The following is a 26,593-nucleotide window of genomic DNA, read 5'->3' on the forward strand; positions in this document are numbered from 1 at the left end:
GTGAGAGGCTTGTGAAACGGGACGGTCTAGCCTTCGTCACGCTGTTCAGGTTGCCTAGCAACCATGATACTAACCGCGAGAAACGTTTTATACAGCTTTGTTTGACAGAAATGAAGGAGAAAAAATGTTTTGTTGGTCATTCATTTTTGTCATGACATCACTGTGATTAGTTGAGTATCTGAGGCTGAGACCACAGGACCGTAAAACATGATTCAAGGGCTTCATTTCTGTACTGAACAGTCATTACAAGAGTAGTTAGTAAATAACAATTAGCTAATGTTGTTCATGAGACTAAAATCATCTCACTGTGGTAATGTAAATATAATATGGCCAATATTATAGTTATTGTCAGATTATTATGATATATATATATCATAATAATCTGACATATATATATATATATATATATATATATATATATATATATGTATATATATATATATATATATATATATATATATATATATATATATATATATATATACTTTACTATGGAACGCCAGGACTGCCATGTTTTAATGTTCTTCGTTATTAAACATTCGCACATAAATAAGTGACGTCATATTCAGTACTTACTTTTGACAGTTCACTCTTCGGCCGCTCCCTTCTGCCGTATTTTGCGGCAAAATTATCCACACCCACCGCCGCGCTATGAATTGTGGGATATATGGGACCAGGAAGCGTGCACCGGACCACGCTTGATATTTGGGGAAATCGACGGCACATTTGGAGTATGCATTTGAAGTACACTTCGAATTGGGACAGCCTTTGTCACGTGGCGGTGACGTAATCACGATTAAAATGCCTACTTCAAGTGAGCAGACCCTGAATTGGGACACAGCTCAGGAGTGTCATATACTGGGAAAAGCTGGCTAATGCTAACATAATGATATGCAGACTAAATAAACACTGGGAATGCAAGTATCGACATCGAGAGAAACATGCCCTTCATATGAAAAAATGTATCTAAACTTGATGCAGCAGAACTGTTTTCTGGTCTGTTTGAAAGTGACTGAAGACGCAATAAAGCAAGGTACAGTTCTCAACATGTTTATCAGACCACCTGTTATAAAAGCAAAAAAAGACAAATATTTTTAGAAATCTGTTAAAAACTTGTTTATAACTAAAACTTATATTGTTATACATTAGACAAATACCAAACAAAATTCATGCTTGATACTCAGATTTGAGCCGGCACACTGGACTTCACACTGGAGTCAGAAATGAATTAAACATAAAATTCAGCCACTAAAAATTACTTTTTGGAACTATTTTTACTCTTTATATTGCTGCAGAAACACAAAACTTCCCTTGTGTGGTGAAATGACAAATGGTGATTTTGGTGTTTGTATCCCAGCTACCACAGAATTAAAAACAAAAACAAAAAAACAACCAACCAACCAAACAAGAAAAAAAAAAACAGAAAGGAAAAAGACTTTCTTTGGGAGATGTGAATTATTCTGTGTTGATTCCTTTTGCCATTATTTTTTTTAAATAAATCATAAAATTCCTGAAAGAGGCCTTTGGTGCATGGTTCTTACTTTCAGAACATTATCAAACATAAACAGTTGATATGTGATGCTATTAAGCAGGACTTAATAGGAAAGATCCAGACTTGTAATAATATACAGGGTGGGCCATTTATATGGATACACTGTAATAAAATGGAAATGGATGGTGATATTAAAGTTCTGTTTAAAGTTAAGTTGAAACCAAGCACACCATTGTTTTTCTTGTGACATTACCAATAAGTTTGATGTGTCACATGGCCCTCTTCCTATTGGAAAAACAAAAGTTGTATCCAAGATGGCCGACTTCTAAATGGCCACCGTGGTCACCACCCATCTTGAGGAGTTTGCCCCCTCGCATATACTAATGTGCCACAAACAGGACTTTAATATCACCAAACATTCCCATTTTATTACGGTGTATCCATATAAATGGCCCACCCTGTAGATTAAAAATTCAACAAGAACAAACACTGTCCTATGCGATGCAGTGATTTACTCCCTATTTCAGCAATCCTTAAACTGCCCAGCAGCCAGCTCAGCTTTTATTACATTCACTTATCATGTAGACACTTAGGCCTGACAGTGAAAATACTTTTCTTGCATGGGCATAACTTTACAAACACTAACAAAGATGTACAGGCAACACTGTGATGCCATTAAGCAGAAAATGAATGGTTGACTCTTGTATATTAAAAATGCCAGAGTACTGCAAATGTTGTGAGTACGGTTTGATTTACCTTCTGAGGAGCTGCTCTTAAACTATCCAGCAGGCAGCTCAGAGGAACTACCTCTATCCCAGCACTCAGGTTTCCAATGCCAGGTGTAGTACTGACCTCTGGTGGCCACAGCTGCTGAATGCATCTATTTTTTTTTTTTTTTGCTGAATGCATCTATGATAGTCAGTAGAATTATACATGCAGTTTCTTGATATGTTTTATTTTAAAGGTACAGTCAGTAATTTTTGATTTTTTTTCAGAGACAAAGGACACTGTACTCATAAATATAGAGACAGTAATGTGTAAGTACACCTTCCAGCAAACAAATGCATTCTCAAAACTTATAATTCTTAAAAATACATAAGAGTGAGTTTGCGGTTTGTGGAGGCGGTCACTGGGCCAATTTTTTGTCCCCGTCCAGCCCTGCCAGTGACATATGTAGCATGCCGAAGGTGGAGGAGAAGTTGTTTGCATTATTTAAATTGGTGCCTGCACTTTCAGACTCAAGATATGAAAGATCATATATATGTTTTATCATCAGCAAAGTGGTCATCGTCAACAGAGAAATGAAAGAGACTGGCATTTGGCATCTTAATAACACACTGCCTTCTTCCTTCTCACATCAAGCTTCACCTCCTGAACTTAAATCAGGGCTCTGACACACGAAAACATGCAAAAACATGTTGATTTATCGTCAGCTGATCACACATGCAACCCTCCTGTCTCTGGACAGCTGACAAGAGCTGGCTAAATAGCAACAGCTGGTCATAAACTAACATTGTCACAGCTAATCTTGGCTTGAGTGTCCCCCAAAAATCACATTTTTCCTCTGATAAACAGTTTGATTACATTCCTGGGCCTGCCTTTGGCTCACGCACCTGCAGCAATCACTCCTGTGACCTGTGGATTGTTATCCTGGTACTCCACATATGTGGACATCACATTCTGGGTTATTTAGACCAAAATACTCAATTTTGCTCTATAAGGGCCTGATATCTACTTACGAGGACATTATATTGCTACTGTTCTATCAAAATTTTAAACAAATGTCCTCATATGTGGCTCTTGTTTTTCTTAAAAACAAAAATAAGGTAAAAAAAAAAACCCTCACATTTGTGTAGCCCCAGCTCTAACCTTCTCTCGTGTTTTCCTTTGATTTCCTGGTTCTGATCTCATTATCTGTTTATTGTGCATAGATTTCTTGGACCTATCCTTGTTTCTCTCCCCTGGATTCCTGAGCGTGAGTGTTTGGCAGAGTGGCGTGGTGTGTCAGGAGTGGAGCTTGTGCTGTGGCTGAAGTGGAGCGTGGTGTGTGGATCGACGGTCAAGTGTGATGTCCCTCTACCCCCTTTCTGTGGATCCCTAGGACCCCGGACTCCCCCACATTTGTATATAACTCACTGTTTGTAAATAAACCTTCAATGCATTTTCTCCCTTAGTCCACACCTGAGTCTGTTCAGTCTGCCTTAACAGGTATAAACAAGAAAGAATAATTTGGGAGTCTCATAAGTTATATAATAATGACTCGTGTTTTACAGATACCTTTACTTTAGACCCTAGTTTTAGCCTCAGACCTTTTTGACTGATGCCAACAAATACTAATGCTAGCCTTTAATTTAGGTTGGTAAAGGGAAAACTGCTAGTTACCAGCATACACTAGTTTGCTGGTTAACAGACTAAAGTGATAAAGTTATTGAAAGGTCAATTTCACCTAAGCACATTTACTATTATGTCCACGTAGCACACATAAATATTTAGTTAATACTTGCAGACATACATCTTATGCTTTTGTGTAACTGTAGCTTCACTATAACCTTTGTTGCTGACCTGGTCATTTAAAGGATGCAACATATTTTTGTGTTGAGCTGATGTGATTAAATCCCAAGTATATCACGATTCAAGTCTAATAACGTGCAGTGTTGGTGTTTAGAGCTGTTATTACAATATATAAGCTGTATCCCCATAAGACATATGTCTATATCAAGCTTACAATAAGCAGAAATATTTTTATGTAGTTATTCAACATTCATAACCTTAGAGATTATTTGTAAAGAGGATCAAAAGCTATTCCCAAATATAAAAACCCTGCAAAAGAAAAATGTGCCTTATCTTAATTGTCAAGGGTAACAGTATACAGTGGGTTAAGCTGTGAAATTAGTCTGATGGTTTATTCTAAATAAATTCTTCTTAAGAAAAAAATCACTGTATTCATACACATGTGTTTAATACATTGTTTTGTTTGTGAGCATCACACACATCCCAGGAGCAAAGTGGAAAGTGTACCCCCTCCCCAAAAAAGAAAAAAAAAACCCCATCACATGCACTAAATGACACTGGCCTATTGTAAATAAAATAAAATAGATTTTCTTTATGTTTACAGACTATAAGATGATTGTGGATAGTTTCCCAAAGAGCAGAGATTCCCTAGAAAAGTCTCCTGGTGAACAAAGCTATTGATTTTTCTTAAACAAAATCTTTTTACATGATTGCCTTATCTTGGGCAAATTAAATCCATAGAGAAATGGAGTCAGCATTGGTTGACAGATGAAAAGATATATAGATAAAATTATGCGGACTGGTAGATGAGCAAATATAACACTGGAATCGATACACTGAAAAATTGAGCCAACAAACAGGTTTGACACAGAGACGATCTGAGGGACGCAAGTAGTCGCAGCTTTCTGCTTGTTTTCTGTGGATGTTTTTCGACAAACTGCCAAGATTTTCACATAAGAGACTGAAATGAGAGTGAATGGTATGAAAAAGCTCACAATGAGAAAGAATATATCAGATAAAAAGCTATAGACCGAAAGTGAACATGAAAGTCTAAGTATTAATCTGTGGTTACAATACACATTTTCAATAATAGTTCCACAAAACTTCAAACTGAAGATAAATGAGAATGATAGTATTACACTAAGGAATGAATATATCCACACGAAGAGAATCATGAAAAACACTCTCTCTGTGTTCATAATGACATTATAGCGTAATGGACGACAGACTGAGATATATCTGTCATAGGCCATGGCTGCTAAACTGCAAAATTCAGCAGGCCCACTTATGTACAAACAAAACATGTGCAGAAAACACCACGGCACAGTCACTTCATGGCTGTCTGAAAACATCTGTGAGAGCAAAAGAGGATATAGTGATGTGCTGACATTTATCTCATTCACACATAAGTTACAAAGAAGTACATACATTGGCTCATGCAGTCTTCTGTCCACACGTATGACCACAATAAGGACTGTGTTTGCCACACATATAGAGAGGTACCAGATGAGTAAAAAAGACAATTCAATAATAATGTTATGGATGATCCTTTTCGATATGAAAAAGAGTATTTGACCAGATTAAAGAAATTTCAGTTCTTTAAATACTGTTTTACAAATACATGTTACCTCATTATGACATATTCTTTCTCAGCCACCTGTTAATAAATGAGCAGATTAATCAAAGAACAAACAGCAAGCACTTATATACAATATTCAAACTTAAACTTTTCATAAGATGTTAATAAATTACACATAACATTTTACTCAGCTGCTTTCCTCTCAGCTGAACGAGACGATCTGTAAATATTTATAGCTGCAGCATAAAGGAGGAGACATGAAGTGGAGTGGGGCTGAACTTGAGCTTTAGGTTAGGGACAATGAAATTCTCTCCTTTGACAAATATTTCTGACTGTTTTTTGTTTATTTATATATGCTTCCTTAAAAAATTATAACATTTCTTAACAATTTCAGAACTGAATTTGAATTTATTGATACTCAATTTTGGAGTGGCAAAACTTTGAATGCAGTGGAATTGTTGGCAGAATAAATTTCAACCCCCCTTGGACACTGTAAAATGTAAATAAAAACAGAGTGCAATGATTTGTTTTATCTTAATTAAGTTAGAAGTGATCCATGTCTTTGTATCTTTAAGATATTCCCACACTTTAACTAAATGGTGCGCATTTTCTGAGTTCATGGATAGATAAAGTTGGGTATCAACTGCATAGCAGTAAAAATGTATGCTAATGATACTTCCTAAGGGAAGCATGTATAATGTAAAAAGAATTGGTCTTAAGACAGAACCATGTGGAACTTCATAATTAATCTAAGTGTGTGAAGAGGAATCTCCACTTAGATGAACAAATTGGAGTCTATTAGATAGATGAGGTTCAAACCACTGCGGTGTAGTACCTTTTATCACTGCAATAAGATTTTATGGTCAATAGTACTGAACATTGCAAGTTTACTGCCTGGTTTGACTACAAGAAAGCCTATGACTTACTGCCCCACACATGGACCCTGCAATACTTAGAACCTGCCTATGATCAATGCCTAGATCAACAGGATCCTATCAGTCGTCATCAGGATTGGGGATTCAGTAGGGATGTGGCATGCAACACTAGAGGCCAACTTGAAGCCAATAGCACAAGTCACCATCAAGTGCAAGATTGTCCAAGGAGATGCCGTGTCCACTGTTGTTCTGCATAGGCCTGAACCCGCCTCAGTGAGCTCCTTGATAAGACTGCCTATGGGTCTTTGAGAGGAATATGGTCAGCCACCTCCTCTACATGGATGACGTCTAGCTTTATGCCAAAAGTGAACAAAACATCGATTCACTGATCCACACCACCAGGATATACAGCAACGACATTAGAATGTTGTTCAGATTGGAGAAGTGTAGTCTGGATAACGAAGAGAAGGAAGGTAGTCAGAACTGAGGGGATCAAACTACAGAATGTAACATTGCAGACATCGAGGACAGCTATAAGAACCTGGGGAATCCCAGAGGCAAATGGAAACTATGAATACGCCGCTAGGAAAGCTGCAGCCACCAAGTACCTGCAGAGGATCAGGCAAGTCCTAAGTAGGGATGGGTACCGGTAATGGCACCGGTTCTGACATAAACGGTAGTAACCAGACCGAAAAGCAGCGCACATTTCGGTGCTTTATTTTGGTGCTTTTTTTCCCCCTGAGATGTGATACACTTTGGATTCTAGCCAATAATTTTACCTTTGCAAGCGTAGTAGGCGGGTCCAGGTACGTATGTTTTTTTAGAGCAGAGCTACAGATTAAAAAAGCCCAAGGCGAAGCGGTCAAAGTCTGGCTGTACTTCACAGCAAAAGATGCAACTCAGCAGCCTGCAACAAGTGCTTCAAGCTGATACTGTGATACTGTGCAAAGGAGGTAACACCTCGAATCTGATGAAACACCTAGCGACATATAGCATTTTGTTAAAAGCCGAGAAATGCACCGTATTTGATAGCTTGCTGCGAGACCTCACACCGAGCAGCACATCTACTGCGGTGTGGTGCCTGTTATCGGACCTGGGGTTAGCAACATCCCCCAAGAACCCGAAGAGGAGAGTCCTGGCCCCTAGCCCTGCCAGTGTAGCAGAAATGATGACGGATGATGATGGCAGCAGCAGCCGTTCTTCTCTGCGTGAGTAGCTTAATGTTGTTCGTGTGTAATTTACGTTGAGTACGCTAACCACGTTATTAAATTAATGCACGTAAGGTGAACTAGCAAACATCATCGTAGTTACATGCGGCTGTCTTCTTGTTTGATGGCAGATACTCCCTTCACCCTGGCCAAAAAGGCTAAAATGACCAAAGAAAAAGTGGAAAACAGTTAAACATGAGAGGTTTTTGGACAAAGTTTGTGTTTTTTTCCATTGTTTAAGACCTGCTTCCAGCCAAGAGTGATACCATATATGCCCTATAGCTGCAGAAAAGGCTAACATTGTTATCTTTTTACAAAAAAACTGCTAAACATGAGAGGTTTTTGGACAAAGTGTGTGTTCTCCATTCCGGTTCAAGCACCGTTTAAGTACCGGTTTGGTACTGGTATCGGATAAAACCTAAACAATACCCATCCCTAGTCCTAAGTAGTCAGCTGAATGGTAAGAACAAGATCCGGGCTATCAACACCTATTCCCTGCCTGTAATCAGGTACCCTACTAGAATAAAAAGATGGCCAAAAGAAGAGATAGAAGCCACTGACATCAAGATGAAGAAGCTCCTGACCATGCATGGAGGGTTTCACCCCAAGTCCAGCACCTTGAGGCTGTATGCTAAGTGGAAGGAATGAGGCCGAGGACCTAGTGAGTATCAGTACCACAATCCAGATTGAGTCAGCAAACATCCACGAGTACATCAGGAAGATGGCCACAACTGACTGAATGCTCAGTGAATACCTCATGTAGCAGAAACCCAAGAAAGAGGAGCAAGAGCAGTAACCATCATGGAATGACAAGTCCCCGCACAGTATGTACCACCAGCAGATAGAGGAAGTAGCTGACATCCAGAAATCTTACCAGTGGCTCGGAAAAGCTGTACTGAAAAACAGCACCACATTTCCAAAAAAACCGCAAACCTCCCCAAAACAGAAATCAGAGCTCCAAACATAAACTCAGTAATAAGTAGCTCCACCGTAATTGTTGATCACGTCAAAAATTCGTTGCAGCATGCTTGATACAAGCATTTCCATGAGGTGAGTGGGAACATTTCTCCAAGTGGTAAAACCAGAGGCACAAAAGGGCATCTACTGTCTGGAACTGTTGTCCATTTTTGTAAACTACCCTTGCCATCTATCCCCAAGGGTTCTCAAATGGATTTAGATCAGGGGACACGCAAGATGGTCCAAAAGAGTGATGTTATTCTGTTGGAAGAAGTCCCTTGTGCCGCTGGCATGTGTACTGTAGCGTTGTACTGTTGGAAAAACTTTCATTCACCTTTCAATGTCCCATGTTTGGTGCTCTCTTGCAAAATCCAAATGATCAGTTCTGTGGCGTTCAAAGAGACGAGGCCTTTGAAGATGTTTTTGTTTTGGAAGCCCTTCAGACTCAGATGCCATCTGAGATGTTGTTTCAATAAATTGCATGCGCAATTTTTTTTTTGTCTCAATTCAATTTCTTAATGTTGAATGTTGAAGCTCTACTTGGAACCTTGTTAAGATCCAACCATGCAAACTATAATTTTTTGCCATTTTTCAAGTGGTCTTAAACCTTTGATCGGGACTGTATGTATAAAATTTATGTATATGTCTGTGCGTGTATATGTATGTGTGTTTTTAGACAGACACTTCAATAGCTATTTTTCTAAGTAAATAAATTGCACAACAAAACACAATTCTTGCATATTCTTATATTTATTTTTAATATCTTTGTTTCGTATTATCTATAAGATGGCTGATGAATGTTACTCTCCCAAAGAGCAGAGATGCTCTAAAACAAAGCTATTGATTTTCTCTTAAAAAGAAGCCTTTTGCATGAGTGCCTTATCTTTGGCAACTTGAATCCATAGAGAAACGGGGTGAGCATTGGTTGAAAAATGAGCATATACATAGGTAAAATTATGCGGACTTCATTTGGTACCTGAGTGATTATAAAGTTGGAATCAATAGAGTGAAAAATTGAGCCAACAAACAGGTTTGACACAAAGAGACGATCTGAGGGGCACAAGTAGTCGCAGCTTTCTGCTTGTTTTCTGTGGATGTTTTTCGACAAACTGCCAAGATCTTCACATAAGACACTGAAATGAGAGTGCATGGTATGAAAAAGCTCACAATGAGAAAGAATATATCAGATAAAAAGCTATGGACCGAAAGTGAACATGAAAGTCTAATTATTAATTGGTGGTCACAATACACATTTTCAATATTATTTCCACAAAACTTCAAACTGAAGATGAATGAAAATGATAGTATTACACTTAGGAATGAATATATCCACACAAGCAGAATCATGAAATCTGTCATATGCCATGGTTGCTAAACTACAAAACTCAGCAGGTGCACTTGTGTACATAAAACACATCTGCAGAAAACACCACGGCAGGGTCACTTCATGGCTGTCTGAAACATCTGTGAGAGCAAAAGAGGATACAGTGATGTGCTGATGTTTATCTCATTCACACATAAATTACAAAGCAGTATATACATTGGCTCATGTAGCTGTCTGTCCACACGTATGACCAAAATAAGGACTGTGTTGGCCACACATATAGACAGATACCAGAACAATATTATTACAAAATACAGGTATTTTAACTCCCCAACATTTCCATAAGCAGACAACACAAATGACACAATGTCACTGGAGTTTTCCATTTTCTGCATATCATATATTAAGCAAGATAGATCTGTATTAATCTTATGTATGATCCTTTTAGATATGAAAAAAGAGTACCTGAGCAAATTCTATGATCTTTGCTTTAGGGTCTGTTTTACAAATACATGTTACCACATCATGACATATTCCTTTTCCTGTGTAGAAATGTGCACATTAAAAATCAAAAACACCAAACAGTTTAAAACTTAAATGTATAGATCCATCAGCTTTCAATAACAATAACATTATACTCAGCTACTTCCCTCCCAGCTAAAAGCCTCTGTTAACATTTATATCTGCGGCACACAGGAGAAGAAATGAAGTAGGCGGGGCTGAATTTGATAGTCATGGTTAGAGAGAATGTCATTATTTCCTTTGAAAACATCAAGGGCTGCTGCTCTTCTGATGTCACTTTGCTCTGTGCATGATGCAACCTTTGAGCGAACCTTGGACTTTTGGGTGGTGCTGTCATTTTTGTTGGCTCTCTGTCATAGAGTATCACTTCCTGTTCCTGTTACAATACACAGTGGTGTTTTTTGTGTAGCCAATTTAATTAAAAACTAATAGATAGCCTGTAATTTCATGGTGTATTATTACGTGCTTCATCGAAAGCACATGCTCTGTTATTTTCACAGTATTCATTTACTGTGTCTTTAGGGATTTGCTAGCTTAGCATAGTTTGTAGCCAACTTGCTAGCAGTATGGCCTCCTCACCTGTCCCTCCTGCACCTTTCTGCTCATTTGTCTCAGATGTTTTGTTACTTCTCAGCCTCCTTTAGTATTAACAATATCTGTAATAAACATAGCTTGTTTGCGGCTCTGCAGGCCAGGATCACGGGCTTCACACTCTCGAAAAACCCATAGCTAGCCAGACAGTGCAGATGAAGGTAGTGTAGCCAACGTAAAATTATAATTCACTCCAGTAGTAATGACAACCGGTTACAGCAGTTGGATGTCACCTAAATCAATATTGAATTGATGTGTAACTTTGCAAAACAATGTTGGATTCCAGCATTTTCTGCCCCTCCAATCGGAGCAGGAGCGACATGTTTAGTTGTATGTTCTCCTTAAATTGCTGGCTACCTGAGTGATGTCCAAAAAACGACTTTTAGCAGCTAACCAGAGTTGGGACAAGGAGGCAGAGTTGACATCAAGTGGATGACATCAAGCTGTATGCCAAAAGTGAAAGAGACATCAATTCACTGATCCACACCACTTTGATATATAGCAATGACATTGAAATTCCATAGAGGACAAAATTTTAAAACATCTATTTATACTTATATGTGTTTAATATAATATTTTGTTTGCAAGAATAATAACATTTGCTTTCACTGAAAAAATAAATAATCTCACTAGAAAAGAGGATATTACATGTTAAAAGTTGATTTAAAAAAAATTCAAAATGAAACAATAGATCATGTTAATGCAAATATGTGAAGTCAGCATACATTTTCTTCATACCATGTCCACAAACTATAAGATAATTGCTGAATGCTATTCTACCACGCAGGAAAGATATTGAACAAAGAGATGTATTTTCTGGTAAACAGAAGTCCTTTACATGATTACCTTTCCTTTTGCAAATTAAATCCATACATCAGTGGAGTTTTCTAAATAAATTCTTATTTTAACAAACCCATTGCATGCATACCCATAAATGTTTTGTTTGCAAGAATAGTACCATTAACATTTCATTAAAGGAGCTAAGAGGAAATTTGAGTCTGTAAAGAGCTTTTGCTGTATGTATCAAGAAATGAATAAAATATGTCTATGAGATGATTGCTAAATATCACTCTCCCACAGAGTAGAGGTGCTCTAAAACAGTCTCTTGCTAAACAAAGTGATTTATTTTCTTTTAAAAAGTAGCCTTTTAAATGAGTGCCTTATCTTTGGCAAATTAAATCCATACATAAATGGGGTGAGCATTGGTTGACAAATGAGGAGATACATAGGTAAAATTATCCGGACCTCGTCCGGTACCCGAGCTATTAAAAACCTAAAGTCAATAGATTGAAAAATGCAGCCAACAAACAGGTTGGACACAGAGACGATCTGAGGAGTGCAAGTAGTCACAGCTTTCTGCTTGTTTTCTATTGATGTTTTTCGACAAACTGCCAAAATCTTAAAGTAAGAGACTGAAATGAGAGTGAATGGGATGAAAATGCCCACAATGGCAAAGAATATCTCAGATATATAGCTCTGGGTTGTAACTGAACATGAAAGTCTTATCATTAATTGGTGGTCACAATAAACATTGTCAACAATATTTCTGCAAAACTTCAAACTAAAGATAAAAGAAAATGAGAATATAAAACTAAGCGAAAAAATCCACACAAACAGAATCAACAAAAACACTGTCTTTGTGTTCATAAGGACATTATAGCGTAATGGGTGACAGATTGAGATATATCTGTCATATGCCATGGTTGCTAAACTACAAAACTCAGCAGGTGCACTTGTGTACATAAAACACATCTGCAGAAAACACCACGGCAGGGTCACTTCATGGCTGTCTGAAAACATCTGTGAGAGCAAAAGAGGATACAGGGATGTGCTGGCATTTATTTCATTCACACATAAATTGCTGAGCAGTATATACATTGGCTCATGTAGCTGTCTGTCCACACGTATGACCACAATAAGAACTGTGTTGGCCACACATATAGAGACATACCAAAACAATATTATGATAAAATACAGGTATTTTAAATCCCCAACATTTCCATAAGCAGACAGCACAAATGACACAATCTCACTGGAGTTTTCCATTTTCTGCTTCATATGAGACAGAGAACAAAATCAATAATGTTATCAGTGGTTCTTTAAGATATAGATATGGGTATCAGATGCCCAAGAGAAGTCTCTATTATATTGTTTAAATGCTATTTTACAAATAATTGTTATGCCATTAAGACATCTTCATTCTCAGCAGGTGTTGCACCTGTGACAAAATGTTTACATAATCAGTGAAATAACAAACAATAAACTGTTCTATATAAGGTTCAAGATTTGAGCTGAGAAATTAATTTGAACTGAAGAACAAATGACATTATAACATAACATTATAGTCATTACCCTCCCCCCCCCCCCCCCCCCCCCCCCAGCTCAAAGAGACAAAAGCCCAACATTTATAGCAACACCAAAGAGGAGAAGAAATGAAGTGGGTGGGTCAAGGTTGGAGACAATGGCAGACGTTCCTTTGTTTTTTTTTTTCTTTGTCTGTTTCTGAATTTTGTTTTAAGTATGATATTATATTTTTATTCTTTACAAATCCTACCATGTGAATTCATGGATTTTTTTTTCACATTCTGTCTCTCACAGTTGAAGTGTACCTCTGGTGCAAGTTACTGACCTCTGTCATCATTTTAAGTGGGGGAACTTGCACAATCGGTGGCTGACTAAATACTTTTTTGCCCCAATGTACATTACTTACTTCTGAAGAAATTATGATGGGACCCTGAAAAAAATTACTATGTACTATACATTTTACAGATCAGATGAAAACGTTTGTAAGATTCAGGTAATTATTTGTTAAAAGCAAGACATTTTAAATGAGAATAAGAAAGAAAAGTATTTCTTTGTGCCCCCTTCTCCCTGTTAATGCCCTACCTGGCCCCCTGGCAAAACTTTGCTAGACCCGCCCCTGCACAGTTACCAGCTGTCAGCTACATAGAAAAGGATCCTGGTGTTATTTGTCTCTCAGAAACAGTTCACAACAACCCTTCAACTCATTCATGTCACCTAAAAGGTAAACCTGTTTCTCCATCACCTGTTCAGCTCTGATGATTCAGTAAGGACATCTCCTGGTTTCCTCTTCATGTTTCCCTCTCACCACATATCCAAACCGATATCATGACCAGCAGCTTTTACAGCTGTGGCTCCAGCAAACATCAGCTGATACTAGAAATTAATATTAAATAAATTCGAACAACACCTCATCAAGTTAAACGTGCTGCTGTTGTTTAGCACGACATCCACTGGTTTCTTCTTTCTGGCGCAAAGTGGGCGATAAACAAACAAGACAGAAAAGCCGATCAGCTGATCATTGATCAGTTTCATGATTGAAATAACAACAGGTGAGAGAGGGGGAGAGAATGAGAGAAGAAGAAACAGCTGTGCAGCATAAAGACACAGAATAACTCCAGCTTTGTGTCTTTTTCATTGTAGCTGAAGTACGAGACAAACTGTGTTCCTTTTCAGCTCAACACGAAACGCGTATCGCAAAACTAAATCTCCCAGCTTCTGGCCAATCCACCACCTTTCAGTGTTTATACCGTTACGCAAAAAAGAAAAAAAAAAACATCGGCCCATAAAAACGAAAAATCACCATTGGCCCACTGGGCAAATGCCTGGTATGCCCAATGGCCAGTCCAGCTATGGTTATAGTGAGGGCGCATCAGTATCAGTGTACATGTTTTGTGCGTGTGTGTGTGTGCACGCGTATCCTGTGTTCAGCTGAGAGAAAGTGTCACCAGGCCCGGTTAAGCGAAGGTAAACAGTCTCCAGTGGACCCAGGCGGCCTTGAAGGAGGGACAAAGAGTTCTGACAACAATCCTGTTATCATGGAGAAGTTTGTTGGTCCAATCAGCTTCGACCTTGGCAGGCCTTCAGCTTGCGCCAGTGGGATAGCCACATGAGTGAAGATGGTGAATGTTTGTGTTTAGTGCGAACAACTGCATCCAATTTTTACAGTTGGTCTAATGTCCATCACTGGTCACCAATTCTCTTAATTCCCGTTGTTCTTTTCCAAGATGTTATCCATATTGCAGAGCCATGAGCTTCTCCACGATCCATATTGCATTCAAAACATAGTCTGAGAACTCACAGCCCTGCCAATCGTCTATCATGTCGGCCAGCCTTATGGGATTTTGAACAGCTGTAGCCGCTACTTGTTCTTCGAATAAGCCAGGTCAGAGCCAGCTCCAATCAGCTAGAACTCTGTTACCGTGGTTCCGAATTGGTAGATATTATTCAATGTCTTCCATTGAGAGTGTTGCCAGATGCACGACACAACCGACCATCGAGTAGTCAGTAGACAGTCAGGCTCTCCCAAGCCCAGGAAGGTGTCAATTCCGTTACGGGACCAGTTGATCAAATCCATAATTCTTTAGGTTTTAGAGAACAAGACTGAGAAACTCTTTGAGGGTTAGAGTTAGACGAGACTAGACAAAGACATAGAAGCAGCAGCAGGGAAGATAAGGGAAGGAGAGGGTGAAAGATGCGTCCGCCTCCTCCGAGAGCCAAAGAGACATTTCATTGTTCTAAAATCTTTATAAAGCTTTATCATTAATAATGTTAAGTAAGGTGATCGAAACTGACTGGGCCTCTCTGGAGGAGCGCTGCCATTGGTTCCTGGTTAGCTGGATGAAGGCAAGTAACTGCCAGCTCTGGGATGCATTAATGACCAGTACATGACATGTAATGTCTGCACTGCGCTAGGTGGCCTCACTCTGTTCTCCCTTTGAGTTGCTTTTCAACTGGATGCCGCTGAGGTGGTGGTCCTAAATAAAGAAAACTGGGAGGAAGGTCCAACCCAAAGAACAAATTTTGAGAGCAAAGGTACACATGTTGGGTAGTTTATCAGAATTTGCTCCAGTCACGGGAACGTCAGCACTGCATGTTATCATGTTGTCACAATCTGCCATGGCAAATCGTGAGGAGAGAAGAGGAGCACCCAAATGCAGATGACCTGACAAAGAATGAATGACAAAAGACCACATAAATACATACAAGGGTGACAATGGAAGTGGAAATACACAGGGAACACAGCTAATACAAATGAACATGACACCGCAGGACTCATGGGCAAGACACAGCAGCAGGGATAAACAGGGAGACAAATGGGGAGATGAGATGAAACACAAGTAGAGCAACATGGAAACACAAAAGGGAGACTGAGCACAGAAACACTATGTCAGCGGCTTGGTCTGTGACCAAGCATTTTGAGTTTATTGTTATATTTGTGATTTCTTAGGTATATTGAAAGGATTTTAAGTTCTTGTAGTATTATCAGGTTGCCTGGAGTTTTAAGTCTAGTTTAGGTTATTTTATGTCAGTGGTTAAACTTTTTTTGCTAGGCCCTCCTTTGTTTTCCAAGAAAAATCTTTGCACCTCCCCCGGCACAAACACATCCTCCAACCACACACAACCATATTTTGTTTTCAAACTCCACTGCAGTTTATTTTACACCTCAATCATTTAGTAAACAATTAAACAAATAAAAGTAAACTTCCTCGTCAAGTCGTCTTTCGGTTCAGGGCATGTTCATGTTTCTGGTTCATGTTTATACTTCATAGCTTCACTCGTGTTCCTGCTCCACACCATCTTCATAGTTGTCATAGTCAATTGTAGTTTTCTCCAGTTTAGGTCTTAGTTTAGGTTTGCCCTTGTTACTTATCGTCTTTATTTTTGTTTTGTGTGTAACAAAAGGCCGAGCAACCCGACACCTGTAAGATAGAGGTGCTAAGCTAAGACATTTTTAACCGAGAAAATGCTTGTTTTACTCCCTTCATGCAGCTCAAAGTTACTTGCTCTTCTGTACTCTAGGATGAAGAGAGGAGCTGAACTGTCAGCTGATCACCACCTGGTAGTGATTAGGATAAAGTGACAGAGAGGATGCTGGAAAGACCTGGTGGACCTAAACATAGTGAGGTTGCGCTGGGAACACCTGGCAGAAGCACCAGCCTGTGACATCTTTGACTCCCACCTGCAGCAGAACTTCAACAGTTTTCCAAGGAAAGCTGAGGACATTGACTCAGAGTGGACCATATTCTACACATGCAATGTTCAAGTAGCTGCACAAAATTGTGGCTGCAAGGTAGTTTCTGCCTGTAGTGGTGGTAATCTCCAAACCAGATAGTGTATACTGAATTGAGTCTGTTAGACTTCTGAGGCAGCAGAATGTTTCTGGCAAGCCAAGCAGTGTCCAGTTCTAACAAAAGTTCTAAATCAAAAATGTAGGAGTGGAAGGAGTTTTTTGAAACCATGGAAGAAGACTTTTGGTCCAACTGGGCTCAATGTAATATTCCACACCTCCATCCAGCTTCCATCTGTGGCTGTAAGGTGGTTGCTGGTTGGTGTCTGTGGTGCTATAAACACCACTATGATATATAGTAATGACACTGGAATTCCATAGAGGACAAAATTTTAAAACATCTATTTATACTTATATGTGTTTAATATAATATTTTGTTTGCAAGAATAATAACATTTGCTTTCACTGAAAAAATAAATAATCTCACTAGAAAACAGGATATTACATGTTAAAAGTTGATTTAAAAAAAAATTCAAAATGAAACAATAGATCATGTTAATGCAAATATATGAAGTCAGCAGGCTTTATTTTCTTCATACCATGTCCACAAACTATAAGATAATTGTTGAATGCTATTCTACCACACAGGAAAGATATTGAACAAAGAGATGTATTTTCTGGTAAACAGAAGTCCTTTACATGATTACCTTTCCTTTTGCAAATTAAATCCATACATCAGTGGAGTTTTCTAAATAAATTCTTATTTTAACAAACCCATTGCATGCATACCCATAAATGTTTTGTTTGCAAGAATAGTACCATTAACATTTCATTAAAGGAGCTAAGAGGAAATTTGAGTCCGTAAAGAGCTTTTGCTGTATGTATCAAGAAATGAATAAAATATGTCTATGAGATGATTGCTAAATATCACTCTCCCACAGAGTAGAGGTGCTCTAAAACAGTCTCTTGCTAAACAAAGTGATTTATTTTCTTTTAAAAAGTAGCCTTTTAAATGAGTGCCTTATCTTTGGCAAATTAAATCCATACATAAATGGGGTGAGCATTGGTTGACAAATGAGGAGATACATAGGTAAAATTATCCGGACCTCGTCCGGTACCCGAGCTATTAAAAACCTAAAGTCAATAGATTGAAAAATGCAGCCAACAAACAGGTTGGACACAGAGACGATCTGAGGAGTGCAAGTAGTCACAGCTTTCTGCTTGTTTTCTATTGATGTTTTTCGACAAACTGCCAAAATCTTAAAGTAAGAGACTGAAATGAGAGTGAATGGGATGAAAATACTCACAATGGCAAAGAATATCTCAGATACATAGCTCTGGGTTGTAACTGAACATGAGAGTCTTATCATTAATTGGTGGTCACAATAAACATTGTCAACAATATTTCTGCAAAACTTCAAACTAAAGATGAAAGAAAATGAGAATATAAAACTAAGCGAAAAAATCCACACAAACAGAATCAACAAAAACACTGTCTTTGTGTTCATAAGGACATTATAGCGTAATGGGTGACAGATTGAGATATATCTGTCATATGCCATGGTTGCTAAACTCCAAAACTCAGCAGGTGCACTTGTGTACATAAAACACATCTGCAGAAAACACCACGGCAGGGTCACTTCATGGCTGTCTGAAAACATCTGTGAGAGCAAAAGAGGATACAGGGATGTGCTGGCATTTATTTCATTCACACATAAATTGCTGAGCAGTATATACATTGGCTCATGTAGCTGTCTGTCCACACGTATGACCACAATAAGAACTGTGTTGGCCACACATATAGAGACATACCAAAACAATATTATGATAAAATACAGGTATTTTAAATCCCCAACATTTCCATAAGCAGACAGCACAAATGACACAATCTCACTGGAGTTTTCCATTTTCTGCTTCATATGAGACAGAGAACAAAATCAATAATGTTATCAGTGGTTCTTTAAAATATAGATATTGGTATCAGATGCCCAAGAGAAGTCTCTATTATATTGTTTAAATGCTATTTTACAAATAATTGTTATGCCATTAAGACATCTTCATTCTCAGCAGGTGTTGCACCTGTGACAAAATGTTTACATAATCAGTGAAATAACAAACAATAAACTGTTCTATATAAGGTTCAAGATTTGAGCTGAGAAATTAATTTGAACTGAAGAACAAATTACATTATAACATAACATTATAGTCATTACCCTCCCCCCCAGCTCAAAGAGACAAAAGCCCAACATTTATAGCAACAGCAAAGAGGAGAAGAAATGAAGTGGGTGGGTCAAGGTTGGAGACAATGGCAGACGTTCCTTTGTTTTTTTTTTTCTTTGTCTGTTTCTGACTTTTGTTTTAAGTATGATATTATATTTTTTATAAATCAGCAAAACTGTTCAGAACTGTAGGGAAAGTCTAATGTCCCTACATGTTTCTCTAAATGTTTGTCATGTGTTTCAAATTGGAATTTGAATCTACAGACATTTAGTTCTGGAGTGGTAAAAATGAAACATAAATGAATTTCATGTTCATAGAAAAAATTAAAAGCAACATTTCTGAAGTTCGAACACAGTGCAAAATGTAAATAAAAAGAGAATACAATCATTTGCAAATCTCATAAACCCATATTTTACTCACAACATCGCCTTTTAGGAAATAAAGTCATTTTTAATGTGATGGGCGCAATAAGTTGAGATTCGGGGGAGGGAGGGTTATAGTCAGAGCTGGACTGGGACAAAAAATCGGCCCGGGCATTTTGACTGAAATGAATGAAAACAAAAACTGTTGTTACAGTGATGTACACTGTCTTGTTGGTATATATGTATCAATCTAATAAGCTTAAACTACACCATCCTCCCTATTCTGGTATTCTAAACAGTACTTAGCCAAAACCCAAAGACTTCTTGGTCGAGTTAAGCTCCTGAACTATCTACAACACATGGTGGAAACCTGAAATTAAGACAGAGAAGCCTATTCTCTGCACAGGACCAGATTTAGATATATTTTCATAAACTATTCATTTACCACATCAATAAACAGCATGGCAGGGCAAAATATTTTTTCTAACATGGCAACCTTTAAAAAGTGAAAGGAGACAGCAAGACAGGTGAGAAAGAATAAAACTTTTTGATGGCATTTTAAACACAGTACTGGTACAGAATCTAGAAAATGTGGGAAAATACTGGCATCATATACATTACTTACTTCTGAAGAAATTATGATGGGACCCTGAAAAAAATTACTATGTACAATAATGGATTTCTATACATTTTACAGATCAGATGAAAACGTTTGTAAGATTCAGGTAATTATTTGTTAAAAGCGAGACATTTTAAATGAGAATAAGAAAGAAAAGTATTTCTTTGTGCCCCCCTCTCCCTGTTAATGCCCTACCTGGCCCCCTGGCAAAACTTTGCTAGACCCGCCCCTGCACAGTTACCAGCTGTCAGCTACATAGAAAAGGATCCTGGTGTTATTTGTCTCTCAGAAACAGTTCACAACAACCCTTCAACTCATTCATGTCACCTAAAAGGTAAACCTGTTTCTCCATCACCTGTTCAGCTCTGATGATTCAGTAAGGACATCTCCTGGTTTCCTCTTCATGTTTCCCTCTCACCACATATCCAAACCGATCACATGACCAGCAGCTTTTACAGCTGTGGCTCCAGCAAACATCAGCTGATACTAGAAATTAATATTAAATAAATTCTAACAACACCTCATCAAGTTAAACGTGCTGCTGTTGTTTAGCACGACATCCACTGGTTTCTTCTTTCTGGCGCAAAGTGGGCGATAAACAAACAAGACAGAAAAGCCGATCAGCTGATCATTGATCAGTTTCATGATTGAAATAACAACAGGTGAGAGAGGGGGAGAGAATGAGAGAAGAAGAAACAGCTGTGCAGCATAAAGACACAGAATAACTCCAGCTTTGTGTCTTTTTCATTGTAGCTGAAGTACGAGACAAACTGTGTTCCTTTTCAGCTCAACACGAAACGCGTATCGCGAAACTAAATCTCCCAGCTTCTGGCCAATCCACCACCTTTCAGTGTTTATACCGTTACGCAAAAAAGAAAAAAAAAAACATCGGCCCATAAAAAACGAAAAATCACCATTGGCCCACTGGGCAAATGCCTGGTATGCCCAATGGCCAGTCCAGCTATGGTTATAGTGAGGGCGCATCAGTATCAGTGTACATGTTTTGTGCGTGTGTGTGTGCTGAGAACAGCTCATGCTATTGTGTCAGCTCGACAAAATCTCACATTTCCTACTAAAAATGGCAAAGGAAGGAATTACCTTCATTATCCCCTACCAGTATAAATTCACAGAACAGGTAACATCACGAATGAAGCATATATGACAAGACATCTTTTGGGGAAAATGCTATTGTCCAGTTCAGTACTTTCTGTGTGAGAGCCACTCGTAAAATTTGGAGATTAAAAAAGGAAGTGTTTGCTGAACAGTCGGCCCACTGTTTGTTTGCTGTCTGCAGGTGGGTCAAATCCTTTCCGGACAGCCAGAATTGAGTGACACAGTGGAGCGATTTGCCCTCACAGAGTGTGTTGCTATCTTAGTATCTTACATTAAAGTAAGTGGCACCTGACCAGCACTATTCTCTGTCTGAGTAGAGGACTGTTTTCTTCTCCTGAGTAAACTTAAATTTTGCAAAAATTGCACCCAGTAGGCCCTACATCTTGTTCCATGGCCTCCCACACCTGAGTTTTTGCTTTAGCTGATATTATAACTGCAATATGCTTGTCCTACCTGAACTAATCTAAACATATACTGAAATTTAGTGCCAACTATCTCATTCAGGGATTACTATTATTACGGGCAGCAAGCACTTTGGAACTACAGTCAGGTGTAGCTGCCGCATTATTGCAGGTGTGGAACTGGCACTAGGCAAAGAAAACCAATTCTTTGATTTTCTTGTTACAATAATAATAATAGTAATAATAATAACTAGGGTTCTGTTTGTTTGTGTGTTTATGAATGAGTTAGTCTGTATTTGTGATTGTAGGCCTGTGTTACTATGTTCTAGGTGGAACTTCATGAAAAGGGGTTGGATATTCCATCTCTGTTGTTTGGCCTTTGGAGTAACATTGCATCCAGTGAAAAGATCTTGTGTGCATTTGCTGTACGTTGGTATAAGTTCATGAGCATGATCTTCCTGTATATATATGTACTTTATTTTAAATAAATTCATAAAAAGGCACAATTTTAGAGCATTTAATAAATTGCTTTGTTTAGTATCTGACCCATAATATGAATGCTGAATGTTATTCTCCAACAGAGCAAAGATGCTCTAAGACAGCCTCATTTTGAACGAAGACATTTATTTTCTCTCAAACAGAAACCTTTGATATGATTGCCTTATCTTTGGCAAATTAAATCCATACATAAATGGGGTGAGCATAGGTTGAAAAATGAGGACATACATAGGTAAAATTATACGAACTTCATTGGGTACCTGAGAAACTACAAACTTGAAGTCAATAAAGTAACAAATGCACCCGACACACAGGTTTGACACAGAGATGATCTGAGGGGTGCAAGTAGTCACAGCTTTCTGCTTGTTTTCTTTTGATGTTTTTTGACAAACTCTCAAAATCTTCATGTAAGAGACTAAAATGAGACTGAAGGGTATGAAAGCACTCAATAGGAGAAAGGATATGTCAGAAATAAAGCTTTTGATTGAAACTGGACATGAAAGTCTAATTAAAAATTGGTGGTCACAATACACATTGTGAATAATATTTCCACAAAACTTCAAACTGAAGATGAATGAATATGTGAAAATAAAACTAAGAAATGAATACACCCACACCAGCAGAATCAACAAAAACACTCTCTCCGTGTTCATAATAACATTATAGGTGAACGGATTACAGATTGAGATATATCTGTCATAGGCCATGGCTGCTAAACTACAAAGCTCAACAGAAGCACTTGTGCACAAACAAAACATCTGCAGAAAACACCACGGCACAGTCACCTCGTGGCTGTCTGAAAACATCTGTGAGAGCAAAAGAGGATACAGTGATGTGCTGCCATTTATTTCACTCAAACATAAATTACAAAGTAGTATATACATTGGCTCATGCAGCCTTCTGTCCACACATATGACCACAATAAGGACTGTGTTTGCCACACATATAGAGAAATACCAGACCAGTATTATAATGAAATAAAGGTGTTTTAACTCTCCCACATTTCCATAAGCAGCCAGGACAAATGATACAGTCTCACTTGAGTTTCCCATTTTCTACACAATATGACAGCGTGAATAAGATAGTCAGTAATAATTATATGTTATATTCATTAGATATATAGATTAGAAATACCAGACATCAATATAGCTGAGCAACGTTTCTATGATGTTCAAATGCTGTTTTACACACACATGTTACCTGATTATGTCACGTTCCTTCTCAGCAGCTGTTGCACCTGTTGTACAATGTCCACATCAGCAATCAAAAACAAACAGCAAGTAGTTTTATACTTTAAAAGATTTAAGATTCAATTACACAGATTCTTACATATTAAGAACTCATAACAATAAACTCAGCTGCTTCCTTTCAGGTTGAACAAGACAAAAATAAGCTTCTGCTAATATTTATAGCTGCAACACAGAGGAGGAGGAGGAGGAGGGCCAATCAATGGCATTCTTTTCTTTTGACAGATATTCCTGAATTTTTGTTTGTTTTAAATAAGATACAATGTAAAATCATTACATCAACACATCAGTTATTACAAGTCTTTAGTATTGTAGAAGATAACTTTTTTCTTATTATTAACTCAAATTTCTCCACAAATGTTTTGAAAAAGCCTAAAACTTGCCTGACCTGAACCTGAACAGTGTTCTGTTACTGGATGAATGTGCAAACCACCATTTGTCCATAGGGTGCAGATGGGACCAGGATGATTGATTTTGTAATTGTATCTTCAGTTCTGTATGTTCTGTACACTTGAGTGAAGATTGGCACTAAGCTATCAACTGATTGCCATCTGGTGGTGAGTTGGATCAGGTGGCGGGGGATTCACAGATTCTTAGATATTAAGAACACATAACAATAAACTCAGCTGCTTCCTTCCAGGTTGAACAAGACAAAAATAAGCTTCTGCTAATATTTATAGCTGCAACACAGAGGAGGAGGAGGTTGCTGAGGTTCAATTCTCGACCTCACCGATCCTTTAATAATGCAGCTGGAGAAGAAGAGTCAGGTGAGGCTGAAGTATCCTTTCATCAAAGCTTTATTACCAATGCGCTTTGGGAGATCACACTATATGCAGCCACAGCAGTGGATCTGAGCAGCAACTCCTCAGTCTGTTTATTATAAAGGCTCTGGGCGCTTCCTTAAGGGACTGCCTCTATAGTTATCTAGTAGTAACACAAGCATCTTGCAACCTTTAGCTTACATTCTTGCACAGGGGCTACAGGTGAGCCCACCCTCATGCTCGCTACAGTCAGCAAAACAAGTCACGAAAAGAATACAGGTTGTTTCCTTATCAACCACACCCAAGGACACACCCCCCAAACATTCACATAGAAGGGTACACTCCCCAACTGTTCCTCTGTAGTTTCCTGCTTTTCTGTTCTTCTTTACAACCTACTCCTTATCTCTGCACATCATAAGGGAACTGAAACATGCCACCTGCTCTAATACTTTCTCACAATCCCCCTTTTGATCTCTGCTACACTATTCAGCTGGTGTTTCCCTTCCAAGTCATCTTGGTCCACTGAAAACAAAGGCTATTTCAACCCCGCTTTTTTCCTATCTTTGGGATACGAACTAAAAGCTGATTTCCCCCCAAAGTAGTAATAGAGCCAACAAAACCATATCATTTAAGTTGAGATCCTGACACCACCAAAGTGGAACCCTTCTCCCCTTGAATCCCTTCTAAATGACCCTTCTAGGAAAAAAGGGTCATTTGGAACCAGTCCAGGGGGTTGATGTGGACGTTGTGGAGGCCTATAAATACATTGGAGTACACATACCCCCCCGATGCATGTCTACTTTCTAAGGCAACTGAGGTCTTTCAACATTTGTCAGACAATTCTCAGGATTCTTTGCAAGTCTGTTGTGGCCAGTGGCATCCTTTATGCTATTGCATAGGGCACATCTTCGCCAGGGCAAACATCCGCCTGCTATAGAGGTGAAAATAGAGCAACAGGACCGCTGAGTCTTTGATTTTATTTATTTTTATTTTCTGCTGTGTTTCACTTGCATTTATTTGAAAAACTGAGTGTAAGCAAAAAAATAAATAAAATTATTTTATGTGCTGGAATGTGCAGAAAATAGGGTAAATATTAAACAAATTTCCTCCAGTCAGAGAATGTTGCATATAATTTAATTTTTGCTTGATGCATAAAGTTAAAAGATTAAAACTAATAAAAATAAATTTTAAAAAGAGACTTTTCCACTTGATTACATTTTGTATGATGGATTATGCGGAAAAAGTAGAATTGGGCTGAAAGATCAATCGCTTTATCACCTATTCAGGTTGTAAATCGTGTTTTTAAAAAGTAACTAAGTAACTAGGTAATTACTTACTTTTGAAAATAAGTAATCAGTAAAGTAACAAGATTACTTTTTGGGGGAAGTAATCAGTAATTAGTTACTGATTACTTTTTTCAAGTAACTTGACCAACACTGGTGACAAGACCCCAGATTAACAATCTCTGGTTTACAGAATGATTTCAGGGATTGCAAATCAACACACGGAACAGCAGTGGAGGCAGGTTTAAACACCATTACTTCAGTTTAGAATTGTTAAAGCAAAGAAAGTTTAGCCTGTATCTAGCCCAGGTTTCTTAAGAAGTGGTTGCACAATTGCATCTTTGAAATTCTTTGAAACCACACCTGAGGTAAGGCTGCTATTTAAAATGTTTAAAATAGTTGGACCTATGGTAGAAAAAACTTCTTTCAGAAAACGGGGAGGGATAGCATCGTAATGTGAGCCTACAGGCTTTAAATGATCCCCCACCTCCTGTAGCTGAGCAAGACTAACCAACAACTTTCAACAACTGTTGAAAGACAGCTGAGCAAATTGGAAGATCAGAGGGGTCAGATGTTGGCAAAATAATCCACGCCCTAGCCGAGGCTACCTTGTTCATAAAGAAGTGCAGAAACTTTTCACACATTTCATGTGAAGGCTCAAAACTAAGAGCAGAGGGAGGGCTTAAAATAGTCTCAATTGACTTAAACAATATATGTGGTTTCTGATAATTCACCATAATAATGTTTGCAAAGTATTTCCGCTTTGCTTCTTTTATTGTAAGCTGATATAAGGCCCAGCGCTCTCTTAAATTTTGTTAAGAGACCTGTAAGTTATCTTTTTTTCCCATCTCTGCTCAGCCCTACGACATTCACGCTTCGCAGCACAAGTTTCATCATTCAACCAGGGTTCAAACTTAGTCTTAGGATGCCTAATTTTTAGAGGGGCAACAATATCCAAGGCAGTCTGACAAGTCGTATGAAACCGTAGTTCATACGTAG

The 26,593-nt window shown here is 38.3% G+C and overlaps 4 protein-coding genes and 1 pseudogene across 4 annotated transcripts; all 5 read right to left on the reverse strand.

Annotated features, from left to right (window-relative positions):
- Positions 1–4,677: 4,677 nt before the first annotated feature.
- Positions 4,678–5,636, reverse strand: LOC102800017 (olfactory receptor 13C8-like). Its single transcript, XM_087852930.1, has 2 exons — positions 5,632–5,636; positions 4,678–5,551 (listed from the first exon to the last, which is right to left on the reverse strand). Exons 1-2 carry the CDS (start codon positions 5,634–5,636, stop codon positions 4,678–4,680), a joined length of 879 nt encoding a protein of 292 aa, XP_087709056.1.
- Positions 5,637–9,448: 3,812 nt separating this feature from the next.
- LOC102775571 (olfactory receptor 8I2-like) lies at positions 9,449–10,332 on the reverse strand (annotated as a pseudogene).
- A 1,849-nt stretch (positions 10,333–12,181) lies between these two features.
- Positions 12,182–13,117, reverse strand: LOC148098289 (olfactory receptor 1500-like). The gene has a single exon (XM_087829780.1). The coding sequence runs from the start codon at positions 13,115–13,117 to the stop codon at positions 12,182–12,184; it is 936 nt and encodes a 311-aa protein (XP_087685906.1).
- A 4,956-nt stretch (positions 13,118–18,073) lies between these two features.
- LOC148098290 (olfactory receptor 1500-like) lies at positions 18,074–19,009 on the reverse strand. The gene has a single exon (XM_087829781.1). The coding sequence runs from the start codon at positions 19,007–19,009 to the stop codon at positions 18,074–18,076; it is 936 nt and encodes a 311-aa protein (XP_087685907.1).
- Positions 19,010–22,428: 3,419 nt separating this feature from the next.
- On the reverse strand, positions 22,429–23,361 carry LOC148098291 (olfactory receptor 7A42-like). Its single transcript, XM_087829789.1, has one exon. The coding sequence runs from the start codon at positions 23,353–23,355 to the stop codon at positions 22,429–22,431; it is 927 nt and encodes a 308-aa protein (XP_087685915.1). The 5' UTR covers positions 23,356–23,361.
- Between the last annotated feature and the right edge of the window lie 3,232 nt (positions 23,362–26,593).

The sequence above is a fragment of the Neolamprologus brichardi genome, chromosome 16, assembly GCF_056152115.1.
Source record: "Neolamprologus brichardi isolate AB-2024 chromosome 16, ASM5615211v1, whole genome shotgun sequence".
NCBI lineage: Eukaryota > Metazoa > Chordata > Actinopteri > Cichliformes > Cichlidae > Neolamprologus > Neolamprologus brichardi.